Below are 13,516 nucleotides of genomic sequence, written 5' to 3'. Positions count from 1 at the left end.
TTATGCTACGTAATCATAAATAACGTTACTATTTATAATAATTCAAAATAAAATCAAACATACTATACTTTTAGGGAAAAACATTATTTAGAAGATTTGTGCTGTAAAAATGTTTAATCAGCTAAATTAAGCTAATTATATTGTAAATAAATAAATAAGTGTATATATATATATATATATATATATATACACACACACACACACACACACACAAGTGGGTAACTTGCTAATTATAAAAAAAAAATTACAGTGTGAATTGTCAAAGTTACCTTATTAAATTTCTTTGCAGAAAATACACGTTCAAAGATCTCTCCCCCCCCCCCCCCCCCCAAAAAATAGAGCATGTTTCTTTTATTTTAAATGATTAACAATTGATTTATAATTGCGTGGGAAAACATTTTGGTCACAGTATCCAATAAGTTGATGCAGGGTGTGATTGAAAATTTTAGAAGATAAAATGTATGTATAATTATAACTCGAAAACTACGACAATTTTTTAATTTTTTTAATTTTTGTAATCGTGATTAATTGGCCTATCAACTGTGCTGGGCTGAACATTGAGTTATGGGACATTCTATATAACTGAACTCTAATAATTCCTTTAGGGGAAAGGGGCGAGGGAGGGGCAAGCATGTGACGTCGACTCGAAACTCCAACACGCTCGACGACCAAAAGGGCGTGGGTTCGATTCCCTGCAGAAGAACACTTCAAACCTTACTTGCGCGTTTAGTAGGTAAGATGGCAATGAAACCATCGCCTGCTAATCTCACTGGCATATAAGTTAGAAAATGTTATAATAATAATAATTAAGGATAGGCCAATCAAATCTGTCTAATACCATAAAATCCTTAGTATTCAGAGGATTCGATATTCAAGGGAATAGATTCGAAGAAAAATATAAAACACTGTGGTTTGTTATAACTACTCCATATATCAATATTTGGTTTTCTTATAATTACATGACCTACTCAGATAATGGTAAGAATTAATTAAGGCCCAAGGCTGTTAAGGCAACTAAGCGTGTTCATAAAGCATACCCTTCAGGGGCCAACACACATGTGTCACATCGCACTTTCCCTTGTGGGTATTGCTGGGCTTATATTAATTATGTAACATGATCACAGCATCGTTTGGTCGAATAATAATAAAGGGTGATTGCAAAAACACTAGGTATGCTATTTGCATTTTGGTGCTGGGGTCCCCACTTGACTTGAATGGGCCGGGCGTGCTGGTGCATTCCGCCGCAGGGGGGGGGGGGGGGGTGGCTCTACTGACGGTGTTGGAAGGACTGTAAGGTATTAGGCCATGCAGGGTGCCTAGAGCGCACACAGTTCGGAGCTCTTTTTCAAAGTAAAACAAATATTGAACGAAAAAATCAATGTGAACTTTTATTTAGTGACTTTATTGGTTTATTATGGTTATCATTATATATATATATATATATATATATATATATATATATATAAGTGAAGTGATTGCAGTATTAAGAGTGTTATGCTATGATTAGTACTCGCGGCATTCTTTCCCAATAAACAAAAGTGGTTAAAAACACATTGCTCGGGCTCTGTAGTGGGTGCCGAGAATCTACATTAACTTGGCTGAAACCATATTACTTGAAAAACTGGCAGATGTATGCACGATTGATTTAAGAAGTTTGTTCTGGAGTCGGTCAGTTCCTTAAGCTAGAAACCACACGACATAAGGAAGGGTCACACGACGGGTGAAGCTATTGTTGGCCGGGGTGTGCTGTACACTATAAATGGTCCGGGGACTAGTGGGAGATAAAAGCAAACATGTTAAGGTTGAAGCATTATAATTACCAGAAGTACTGATCAATAAAACCATGGTGATGGCTCTACGCGGGATGATGCATTAGCCCCGGTACACAGCCTGCATAAGACTGCCGGATGAGAGGTGGCACAAGGAGGGATAAACAGCCACCAAAGAAATGATAAATATTAATACGTTAAACTTACCAACTAAACATACAATAATTATATTTTTATCAAATTCTTTAAGTAAAAAAAAACAAATGGCAGAAGTCCTGAAAATGTGGTAGTTAAATTGTAATGTAAATAAATAGTTTTAAAAACATGAGTCAATATGGAGGCTATCTTTCGCTTGCTGTGACTACTCCGTTTACTTATTAGATATTAGGAAACATTAATGATCATAACTTAAGAAATTAAAAGAAGAATTATGGGTTAACACACACGCGGCAAGTTATTTGCGTGTTGACACTTTTTCTTCTTCGACTCGAACAGTCTAGTTGGCGGGTGCCTTCCCGAATGAGGTGGGTGTTATACTCTTAAATATAAGTTTGTCTTCTAACATGAAATTTTAAACCATAGCCTGCAAAAAACACCAGTCACACAGTATTTCAATTTAAAGTTACGCTCATAAATAATTTTAGCAACTGATTGTAGATGAGATAGCAATTTATTTTTTTATTTTATTTTATTCGTAATGTTTTCTCTAATGTATATCTACATTGTTAATTCCCTCTGTGATTACATGATCTCTATGGCTCTCACATTTTGTTTGGAATTTTCTTTGCACGCTGTTCCTGTCCGTCAATTTTAAATTTGAAAATTCGTTCTATTTGGAATCGATATGTAACACTTGTCAGTAACTCGTTAGGCACGTGCGTCTCACTTATATCATAATGTGCGAAGATGATGACGTGCCACAGCTTTCCGAAGCAACTATGCTTGCTCTTCAAGAATTCTGTCAGGAACGAGAAGCGAAAAAACTGCTCGTCCAAGAAGCTATAAATGAAACTGGAAACCTTAGTAATAACATCATTTTTGAGGAAAATTGGGTTAGTATTTTCATTTTAATGATATTGTTAAAATATTTTGTTTTTGACGTAAAACTTTGCTGAGGAGGTTACAATTTTCAAGCATTAAGAAAATTCCGATCGTATGAAAGTAATATTTCATTTTGATATCATAACCATACCCTTACTATTCTCAATTATTATCTATTCAATAAAAATACTAATAATGTATATCTATTTCTAATAAGCAAGAAGTTTCACTTCTCTAATGTGCAGACTCCTCACACTTTTTTAAGTGTGAGGTTTTTAGAATCGGCTTAAATGCAGTATGTAGTTAAGTATTAACACATTAATACATTAATAGTTATAGGAGTAGATGATGATAACAATTGTCTGTGTCATTAACCTTTTTTCAAGTTTGACAGTTATAAGTGGTACCGTTTGTATTGTATTTCCAAAATTTCCTTTGCAAAGCATTACATAGTATTTGTTTACGCATACTGACAGTTACACAAAGTTGTTCACAAACCCTTTTGACATAACAATACTGACAGGAGGATAAAAAGACCGTCAAAATGAGACATTTTACATGAGACGACTTCAGGGTCCACTTTTATGTGTACTAGTGTGTTGTGTTTGTGAAAAATGTATGTTAATTGTGACCAGGCCTTTATAGAGATACGAGAGAAATGTGGGAGGGGTAAAAGTACCGTATCACATATCCAAGTTTATCCCTTGATCCTGATGGCATGATCCTGTGGTACATGATGCTTGCTTTTTTCAATTTAGTAAGTCAAAAGATCCTGCATATTACAAAAACTTGTGATATAACAATAAATTATGATCTGAAGTTAAATAAAAAGGAAAATCTATGTTGTTTTCAACTTAGGTACAAACATTATTCATTGTTATACCACAAGTTTTTTTTTCTGGCCAGGATCTTTTAATGTACTAAATTAAAACAGCAAGCATCATGTACCGCAGTATCAATGCATACAAGATTATGCCATCGGGATCAAGAGATTAATTTGGATACATGATAAAGAACTTTAACCGTGGGAGGCTTTGAATGTCAGCCAAACAGTATGATATACATGTTGGTGAAATACCTAGATAATTACCTAGAAGACAGGTGCATCTGGAAGAAAGCAAATAAAGATCTGAAGATGCATTTTTTACTTCCTATCTTTTTTTTGTCATTCTTTAAAAGCTTTGTGATACTTCAAGTAGTTTTCAGTTTTGAACAGTTGGTTAGGTTAGGTTAGCTACATGTGAAATACAGTAAAATATTTGGAAAATATTCTGTAAAATCCTGTAAACAAATGCTTTTAGTTTAGGTTAGGTTAGCAACATTTATAACACTAAACTGAATTGTTTTGGGACAAGTAGAACTCAAAACTTTATTTCAAAATTTTTATATTTTTTGAAGAGCATCTACTCTAGATAATTCAGTCTCAGGGTATGAAATAATACAATGATATCTTTTAATTGTTACAGAATGATTAGAAAGTGTGTCAGGAAGAAAAGATGCACTTTCTAATGTTAATTTGCTTTTTTTTATATGCATTCCTCCCTTCGATACTTAGTTACCAATGCTAATGAACGATAGGAATTTGAAATGGACAGAATATTGATACTTCTTACAAGTATTTGCAAACCTAGGTACGTGATTATTATGAAAATCAATGTACCTATGTATTGTTGACTCTCAAAGTAACTACTAACTTAATGCTGATTGACATTGAAGTCATAACAGTTGCATTTGTTCAAAATCCGATGAGACTGCAAACTGACTAAAGGCCCTGCAGTGCCGACCATCTGCTGATGGTGATTCAGCAACCGATTCGCCAAGCTGCCGGTCACGTGACTGCAAATCTGCAGCAGATCAACATGTATAGCAGCGCAGATGGAGTTCATTAATAATAATAATAATTCCTTTGGCATGCCGGCCAGGTGCCCATCAAAACTGTGCATGCTATTGGCCATTATTTTTGTCATGAGCCAATCAAAGGCACGACTTATGTGCATTCACATTAACAGGATGTCGACAATTTTTTTTTTGTATATAAATTGTATTTTTGATAATGCTCCAAAAATGTTTGCTAGGAACGCAGTGCATATGTGTTGCTCTAGAATTGTTCTATTCCAGACATCTGAAAACAGCCATAATAATTTTTATGTTGCAGCAACTTAGTCAGTTCTGGTATGATGATGCCACAATTGACGTGCTGTCCAGGGAAGCGTGCAGATTGGCCGGGGAAGACGGCAGGATAGCGCTGATATCGTGTCCGTCACTGTACCCCTCTGTGAAGAAGCGAGCTGCTCAGGCGAAAGGTGTGTGATCAGCGCGTGCAGTGTTCTGTGAGTGTGTCTATTGGCTCAAGTTCCTCCGAGACCTCTTGACCACCAAGGTGTCAGTCTAGGGCAGGGTGGGGAAAAAAAACCAAACAACCTGTTTTTTTGTTTAGATCTAAACAAGGTTTTTTTTAATTACATTAGTTATTTTGGTTCTCACCGTGTTCAAATGGAAGCCATACAACATCCTGCTTTCTGCCACTCGTGTTGAACCAGAAAAGTTGTAACATCAAAGAACTGACTGGGACTTAACCACATAAAGGGTATTTCCATACAGGAGGAGGATTCTCCATAGAATGGGTGTTTCCCACAAAATGATTATTTACAGAACAGTCTGGGATTTCCCACAGAATAGGAATTAACTACTATTTAATATTTTTAATTTTAGAGGAGTATTTAGCTGGGTATGATTTGTAACTTAATCAGATAATTTAAAAGATAAGATATTGAATAGTATGTATATAATTTTTTATTCCTGTAAATCACAAGCAACATTAAAAACCAAACGTATTAGATTTGAAATTATACCTTTCTTTAAAAAAAATTATAGTATATTTAAAAACACATTTTAAAAATTTTGTTATAAAAACCATTAGGACCACTAGGTGGTAATACAAACAAGCACAATTAAACTAAGGCTAAAATGAAGAACACAATGAAAGTTAGTCTTAGGGCGCGGTTACACGGGAGTCTAAACTACTTCAGGTGAACATGTTCAGCTGTTGAGTGCGGTTACACACAGTCTGAACATGTTTCGTTCGAGGCCATTTCCCATTTAACTTAAACAGGTTGGCAAAGTAGTTCAGATCGACATATCTTCTACATTAGCCTCTGATTGGCTGTTTAGAATATAAACAGTCCTTTGCAGAAATTCAAGATGGAAAGTGTTCCTGGCACAAGTTAGAGTAATATTTTACCGAATGCAACAAAAAAAAAATCTTTTTTTTTTTTTTTTAAATAGATCCTGACCTTTATTTTCTTAAAACTGAGATAGGTACTCTCGCTCAAAAAATAATAAAAAATAAGTTTAAAACATTTTCTGTGCATGTTGTTTGAATTCCCGATTTGTAAAAAATATTGAGCAATATGAAAACACATTCTATTTCTGCTGATAATACTGTATAAACAAGTGAGAAAATACCGCGTTTTCTGGATACAAAATAGAGAAGATCAACAACAGTCATTCGTTGACAGTAGACAATCGGTTTTAGAGCTGAACACACCTTTCAGCAACTACCGTGTAACCGTACACTTTCGCGTTTGTAAATGTGTTTACTTAAACATGTTCACCTGAAGTAGTTCAGGGTCCCGTGTAACCGCGCCCTTAAAGAGGTTTTCAACTCAATTTTCACATCAATAAAATATCAGTAATGCAATTATTACGTGTCTATAAAATACATCATTTAGTGGTGCAAGCTGTTAGGTTTGTGTGGGTACTGTAATTTCCTTCAGTGGTTAACGGAACTGGAGTGTTTCGGGGTGAATGGTAACAAGCCAACATTATGGCCGTTTTCGTTTCATCCTTTTCGAAAGGAAAAAATTTTTCAATAGCATCTTTAGTAAGAATTCTTAACTTTGTATTAATGAACTGTGTGAATGACCTGTACCGCACTCGTGTTATGAGGTGAACAGACAAGTAAATGAATTATTTAGTAGTTGTTTGTTCCTCTTGTAATATTACCCTGATACCTTGTTGATGAAGTTAGTCCAGGGGAAGGAGGGAAGGGCATGTCTGACAGTCAGTAGCCTGCCTCGAGCTATTGCACGTCGGGGCGACGCTAGTCAGCGACGCGTGTCGCCTCGAGCTATTGCACGACGGGGGCGACGCGTGTTGCAGTGCTGCTGCTGGAGTTCGACCGCAGGTTCGAGGCCCACGGCGACGACTTCTGCTTCTACGACTACAACACGCCCCTGGAGCTGCCCGAGGACTGGGCCGGCAGCTGCGACGTCGTGGTCGCCGACCCCCCCCTTCCTGTCGGCCGAGTGCCTGGCCAAGACGGCCCGCACCATCCGCTTCCTCGCCAGGGGCAGCGTCGTGCTGTGCACAGGTGGGTGCCCTCGTCCTCTGTCCCCCTCCGCCTGCCTGGGCACCCCTACCGTGTGTGCAACTACCAGTGGCATAGCCAGGATTTGTGTATGGGGGCTGTTAAGAAGCATGGCCCCCCCGTATTAAAGCGGGGGGTCCGGGGGTCCTCCCCCCGGAAAAATTTGGATTTGAAGGTGTAAAATAGTGCTATTTTAGCAGTTTCCGGTACTTATATTTAAATATTGTAATGGTAAAAATTTTATTAATTTTAAAATGAATTTTGTTTGAGTGATGAATAAGAAATTAATTAAAGATTTGGTGCTAAGGGGGGGAGGGGGGGTGGGGGTTGAACCCCTAAACCACCCCCCCCCCCCCCCCCCCCCAGCTGCGCCCCTGGCAACTACAGAAAAAACCACTTTTAAATCTTCTCGAGACATCAGAGTGGGGTCTGTTTACGAAAAAGCATTCGAGAAAAAAATTAATGGCGGATGAGTAGTTCTGATACTATATTTGGTTTTTCAAACTGTATTTTTAGGAGAGTGAAAATGGCTAAAAATGAGTGTTTTCAAAATAATTCTTGAAAGCACTCAAGGACCTTGCGTTACGCCTTTATCTTTTTCATCCCTTCATCATCCGTGCGTGACCAGAAGACTGCAAGCCAGTTCAGAGCACTTCGCTTAGAGGTGATACCCACCTCACTGACAAAAACACACACCTGACTAGGCGAACCCCTCAATGTTGCTACGTTGGACAGTAGTATGTATCTATATACACATAATAAAACAATAATGTATTTGTGTCTGTTCATGGAACATGTTTTGAAAATTAGGGTACGTTTGTTAGTGAGACGTGGTTACACAGAATAAAACTAAATTTTTGTTTTTAATTTGCCATAGTGTGGCATAAAAATCTTTCCAATAGATTTTTATGAAATTGAATGAGATAAAAGGAATTATATACTATAATGTAGTGATGTGCGAGTCTCGGCATCATCGAGAACGAGTCGAGACAGAAATTTTCTCGATCTCGTCTCGAGATAATTTTTTTGGCTCGGAATTTTCGAGAATTTTGTAAACAAGAAATAGGTTAGGTAATATAATATATTGAGGCAGCATTTTGTGTTGCGTGTTGAAATAATTAACATATCTTCAACGTAACGTAGATTGAATAAAATAAAATATACTTGTTACGATAGTATACACGATAAATTATTAAAAAGTTAAAAACGAACAACTTCCGTTCACAAGTCACTACATGAAACGGTAAACGTAAACAATGAATTGTGCTGTGGTTATCACATTAAATTACAGAAGAAAATGATTATTTTCCGTTAATAAAACCAACATTAAAGTTAAAAATAAATCATTTTCGGTATCAATATCAAGTATCAACGTAAAACGGTACGGTAAAAAATAAAAATATAAACATGACTGCAGAATTCTTCCGCGATTGCATTTTGTTTTATGGCCTTAGGTTATACACACGGCCAGCAGTATATAACAAGCAACATGATGTTTAAATTGCGGTCCGTATCGATAGTGACATATCGATAGTGGTGAATGTTCAGACTTTCATGATCAAGTACCGTCCATGGCTCAAGGAAACTGTATAGACTATGGAGTCAATAACGTATGTTTACATACGACAGTAGGCAAATAAACTGTTGAGTGTAAAGGTAAAGTTGTAATTGCAATTGCAATTGTGGATACTTGATAAAATTATTGAATAATTATGTATGTTTGTCAGATTATTGAGTTTTACTTTTTTGGATCATATTATCCTGTTAACTAAAGTACAGATTTCTCGATCTCGACTCGATTCTCGAGAGTTTTTCAATTGCTTTCTCGATCTCGTCTCGAATTCAAAAAAGTCTTTCTCGCACATGCCTACTATAATGATGTGAATAACACTTAGGACACTTCCCATCCCTATAAGTTTATGTACCTATACACACACACATGCATATATACTTACATGAATGCACACACACATATGCATGCACACACACATATGCATGCACACACATGCATGCACACACATATGCATGCACACACATGTGCATTCACACACACACGTGCATGTACACACACACATGCAGGGGTGCAACAACAGGGGGGGGGGGGGGCAAGGGTATCTTTGCCCCCCCCCCCCCCCCCCCCCCCCCCCCTCTGAAACCTTGAAGTGGGGGCAAATGGGGGCAAAGAAAATGCTGTGTAATCAATTTTCATATAATAAAACTACTTAAATAGCACCATTTTCCACCTTGAAATATAAATTTTCTCGGGGGAGGACCCCCGGACCCCCCGCTTCAATAGGGGGGATCGATGATTCTTTATAAAAAGGTATATTGCCCCCCCCCTTTGGAAATTTAGTTGTTGCGCCCCTGCATGCATGCACACATACATATATGCATTAACACATACATATATGCATGCACACACATATATGCATTCACACATACATATATGCATGCACACACACATATATGCATGCACACATACATATATGCATGCACACATATATGCATGCACACAAAAAAAATTTGTTATTTTTTGTTTCTTGGATGAAAATTTTTGTGGTTGAAACTATTTTTTAAATGCAAAATAATTTAGCGTTATAATGTGACAAGAAGCCTAATGAGACGTCCCTGTGCACATCAACTGCCTTCCCCCACCACGGTGGAGAGGCCAGTCTGTCTTACACGAGCAGCAACAGCATAACTCGTGCATTTGACCACACTCTTGGTCACGTGATCACGTCCCAGAATTTTGAAATTGGTTTTCTAGATCAGATGGAGTCAGTCAGTCATTTCTTAGTATTTATTTTTTGTTTTCTTTCATTTTTATGTGTAATTTTATATGTTGATTTAATTGAAAATTCATTAATCAATTCATTGTTTGAAACATAAATATTTGAAATTTTTAATATTTATCTAAATTTAATGAATGAATATTAAGAATATTTTGAATGCATGGCTGAAGAAACTTGGATGAACCAAATCTAAATTGTGGCATAGACAGCTAAAAAATTATGTTTGCACCGAGTTTCTACCGAAGTGGTTTAGAATCTATTATACTGTATATGGTATGTCCAGCTTCAAAACATTCAAACAGGCATTTACACTGTGTAAACAAGGGGGGGAAAGCTAGTGACTGTCTCTTATCGCTTGAACATCCCGAGATTTATTTTTATTTTATCGATTTCAGTGTTTATCGCCTATCACTCTTCACATAGTCCCCTTCAATATTTTTCACGTGCTTTCAACACTTTTTCCCTTTGTCCACAGAATAGTTGATGAACAACTGATACTAGATATTCCTTCACAGATTTTCTTATTGATGTCTACCCATACCAGCTTAATCAGGTTCAAAGAAGTATGGGTATGGATGCAAGCTATTGACATTATGGCCACATTCCGTGATTAACTCATCTATTTTTGAATTGTTTTGTTGCTGGCACACTTTTTATTGAAAGCATGACTCACTTTCATCATTGTTGAAGAGAATGAAATATTCTTTGTTGGCCAGTTTTGAATTTATTGTTATAAGAATGATGCTGTTAGGTGTTTTGTTCAGCTGTACATTATAACTGGTATTGCCCAGTACTATAATACATTTTTCAGGTGAATATGGCAGTAATTATTTTTCACCCACATGGAAAAATTTTCAAAATTCAGTGGCAGTCTCTCGATTTCTGTTTTGACTTAAGAATAAGAAGCATTCTTCTTCACCTGCGCACAGTAATTGTTTGTGGACTTTTCCCAATGCATTCTGTGATGCCTATTTCTGTCTGACTGCCAGCAAGAAGTTACGCTGTGTTTATCATGATTATAAGGTTCGTCAACATAAACTACGGTTCTGCCAGCCTTATTTGCTTAAGTTAGCGCCCTCTCGATGCAGCTTTTTCCCGCTTTTCAATCAAAATCTTTCTCTTGTTTTGACGAATTTTTCCAGTGGAACCCTAGCTTCTTCAATAAGTTTTGCAAGTATTATCTGCTAAAGTTCAAAACGCTGTCTTTTGCAAAGCCTTTTCGAATTTTTTAATCTTAGAACTGATTTTCTTACATTATAAAACTCATTCTTCTCCACTTTAGCACCACATATAAAATCGTCTACTTCAATTGCTTTCCTGTGCTATGTTTTCTTATCCGTCTGTGTCGAAAAAGTCAAACTGGTTTTGCTCTTTGCCTTACTTGCCTTTACTAGAATTTGTTTAGCTGTTGATAGTGAGAACTTTGGAGAACTTGTTGTTTCAGCAACATTGTAGGTCAGTTAATACAACATTTTTTTTAAATTTCTTTAATGTGTTTCAACATTGTAGACTATCTGTTGAGCTTAGTCATTATTTTCAGACAAGATATTTTAATACCATTGTTTGGATTATTTACAGGTGCTGTTATGGCAGATTTGGCAGAGAGGTTACTGGGTGTTAAGAAATGTGATTTTGAGCCTCGGCATAGAAACAACTTGGCTAACGATTTCTTTTGTTTTACAAACTATGGATGTTTTTTAACGTCATGAAATACACACAAAAAAACTTGTTAAGTTATTGCTAAATATTAACTTGAAATGATTTGTTGGTATCATCCCTCAAAATTTTTCAAACAGGCCACAATTAGTTTAGGAAGCAAAATTGTACAGTGTTGGTTTCGGAAATGTGTACATAGTACCAACTGCATTATAATGATTGTCATATATGGTACCTAAGACCTTGTAACTAATTTTATACATAAGTTTTGCAAATAATTATAACAAACTAAGCTTTTTTGAAAGTTAAATGGAAAATTATTGTATTTAAAAGATCAAAATAAGAGGTTCAGTTGAATGGAATGTAGAAAACTGAAACCAAAAGTTGTGCCTCAAGTTCTTAGATAGAAAAAATTATGTAAAATTTATTTTCTGTTGGGGATTCATAGGCTAATCAAAATTGAAAGAAAATTTGAGTATATATATATATAGGTAAAAACTTACCTAAAGATTCCTTTAACCATAAAAATAAAATAAAATGAAACATAAACTTAAAAAGAAATTAAATTGTGCTAAACTAAACAAAAATGTTACTTAAAAATTAAATTTGGTGTAGCTAAAAAAAAATCCACTCAAATTTAAAACAATGCCATTCCAATATTCAGGGTAGAAACTTATATTTGCAAAAAAAAAAAAAATATGTTTACAATACTGCGACATTCAAGATCTCTGGTGTTGGAAAAATGTCACAGAAATAGAAAACTATTGACGTATTACTAAAGTCATTTATGATAACAGTAGTAGAGACCTTAAAAAATGCAGGATAGGAAAAAACCAGACAAAACTTAACAAAAACAAATATCACTCCAAATATTGAACAAATGGTGCCACAATCGAATGATTTATTTTGTGTTGGTTTTTCATGTCTTGTATCTTTTAAAGTCTTTACTATTGTTATCAAACATAATTTTGGTAAATGTTAAAGAAATCAGGGCAAAAGAAAAAAAAATATACATGTGTTGTACGGTAACGAATTTTTCGTGAGCATGGCATCATTTTCAGTTGAAAGCTAAACAAAGGTAGGTGTTTACCATAGTAGATTATTTTATGTTTCTGAAAACATAGCTTTAAATAGAACTATTTTTTTCCGTTGTGTAATTTTGCACCACTATATAAACATTGCCGTTACCTTAGTGATTTTTGTTGAAGCATGATCATAACTGGCAAATAATTTGAAACATTTAACTTTGGAAGTTACCACAATGTCAGTAACAAAAGAAAAAAATTTTTTATATGTGGTAGTTTTGGGAAGTAGGGCAAAATTATATATTAGTTGGCTATCATAGAAATATTTAATGTTTTCTTCTGGGAGAAAATTACGGGAGTCCTGTTGAAGTGGGGGGATTCCGTTTGTGAGTTTTGCTGGCAACCCTAACTATTAATGAAATTTTCATAACGTCTCGCCGTGAGACAAGTTTTCTGACGATTCGGATGGCATAGAATCCCTTCAGGTTTGGGACGGTAAGGTGTGTTTCTGCACGGATGGGGAGCACCCTCGCATCATGTTCCCCAAAGTCGTCGGGTAGTTGTGGCAGCAGTACACGCACGTGTGGCGACCCCTGCAGAAGTCTTGCCTCGGGGGGAAAGTAGGTAGTTCCGATCCAGGGCACCGCCCACATTCCTTGCACGTCGTCTTCCTGCTGCAGCAGTCGGGCATTGGCTACATTGTCTAGGCCAGGGGTCGGCAACCTGCGGCTCGCGAGCCACATGCGGCTCTTTGGATGTGAAGCTGCGGCTCTTTAGTTCCATAGCAAATATTATTTATTATATAAAAAAAACATTTAAAAATCGTTCTGAATCGATTAACGAGGATTAGGCCCCATTTCTATC

The 13,516-nt window shown here is 36.3% G+C and overlaps 1 protein-coding gene across 1 annotated transcript; it reads left to right on the top strand.

The window, feature by feature from the left end:
- Window positions 1–2,520: 2,520 nt before the first annotated feature.
- Window positions 2,521–11,704, top strand: LOC134539216 (EEF1A lysine methyltransferase 1). The gene is given in 5 exon segments (XM_063381003.1): window positions 2,521–2,821; window positions 4,966–5,113; window positions 6,972–7,096; window positions 7,098–7,182; window positions 11,550–11,704. Coding segments are annotated over 5 exon segments (645 nt in total). The 5' UTR covers window positions 2,521–2,665; the 3' UTR covers window positions 11,681–11,704.
- The last annotated feature ends 1,812 nt before the right edge of the window (window positions 11,705–13,516 follow it).

Source organism: Bacillus rossius, chromosome 15 (genome assembly GCF_032445375.1).
Source record: "Bacillus rossius redtenbacheri isolate Brsri chromosome 15, Brsri_v3, whole genome shotgun sequence".
Classification (NCBI taxonomy): Eukaryota; Metazoa; Arthropoda; class Insecta; order Phasmatodea; family Bacillidae; genus Bacillus; species Bacillus rossius.
The sequence above is the reverse complement of the archived record's forward strand: the minus strand, read 5'-3'. Positions and strand labels throughout refer to the sequence as shown.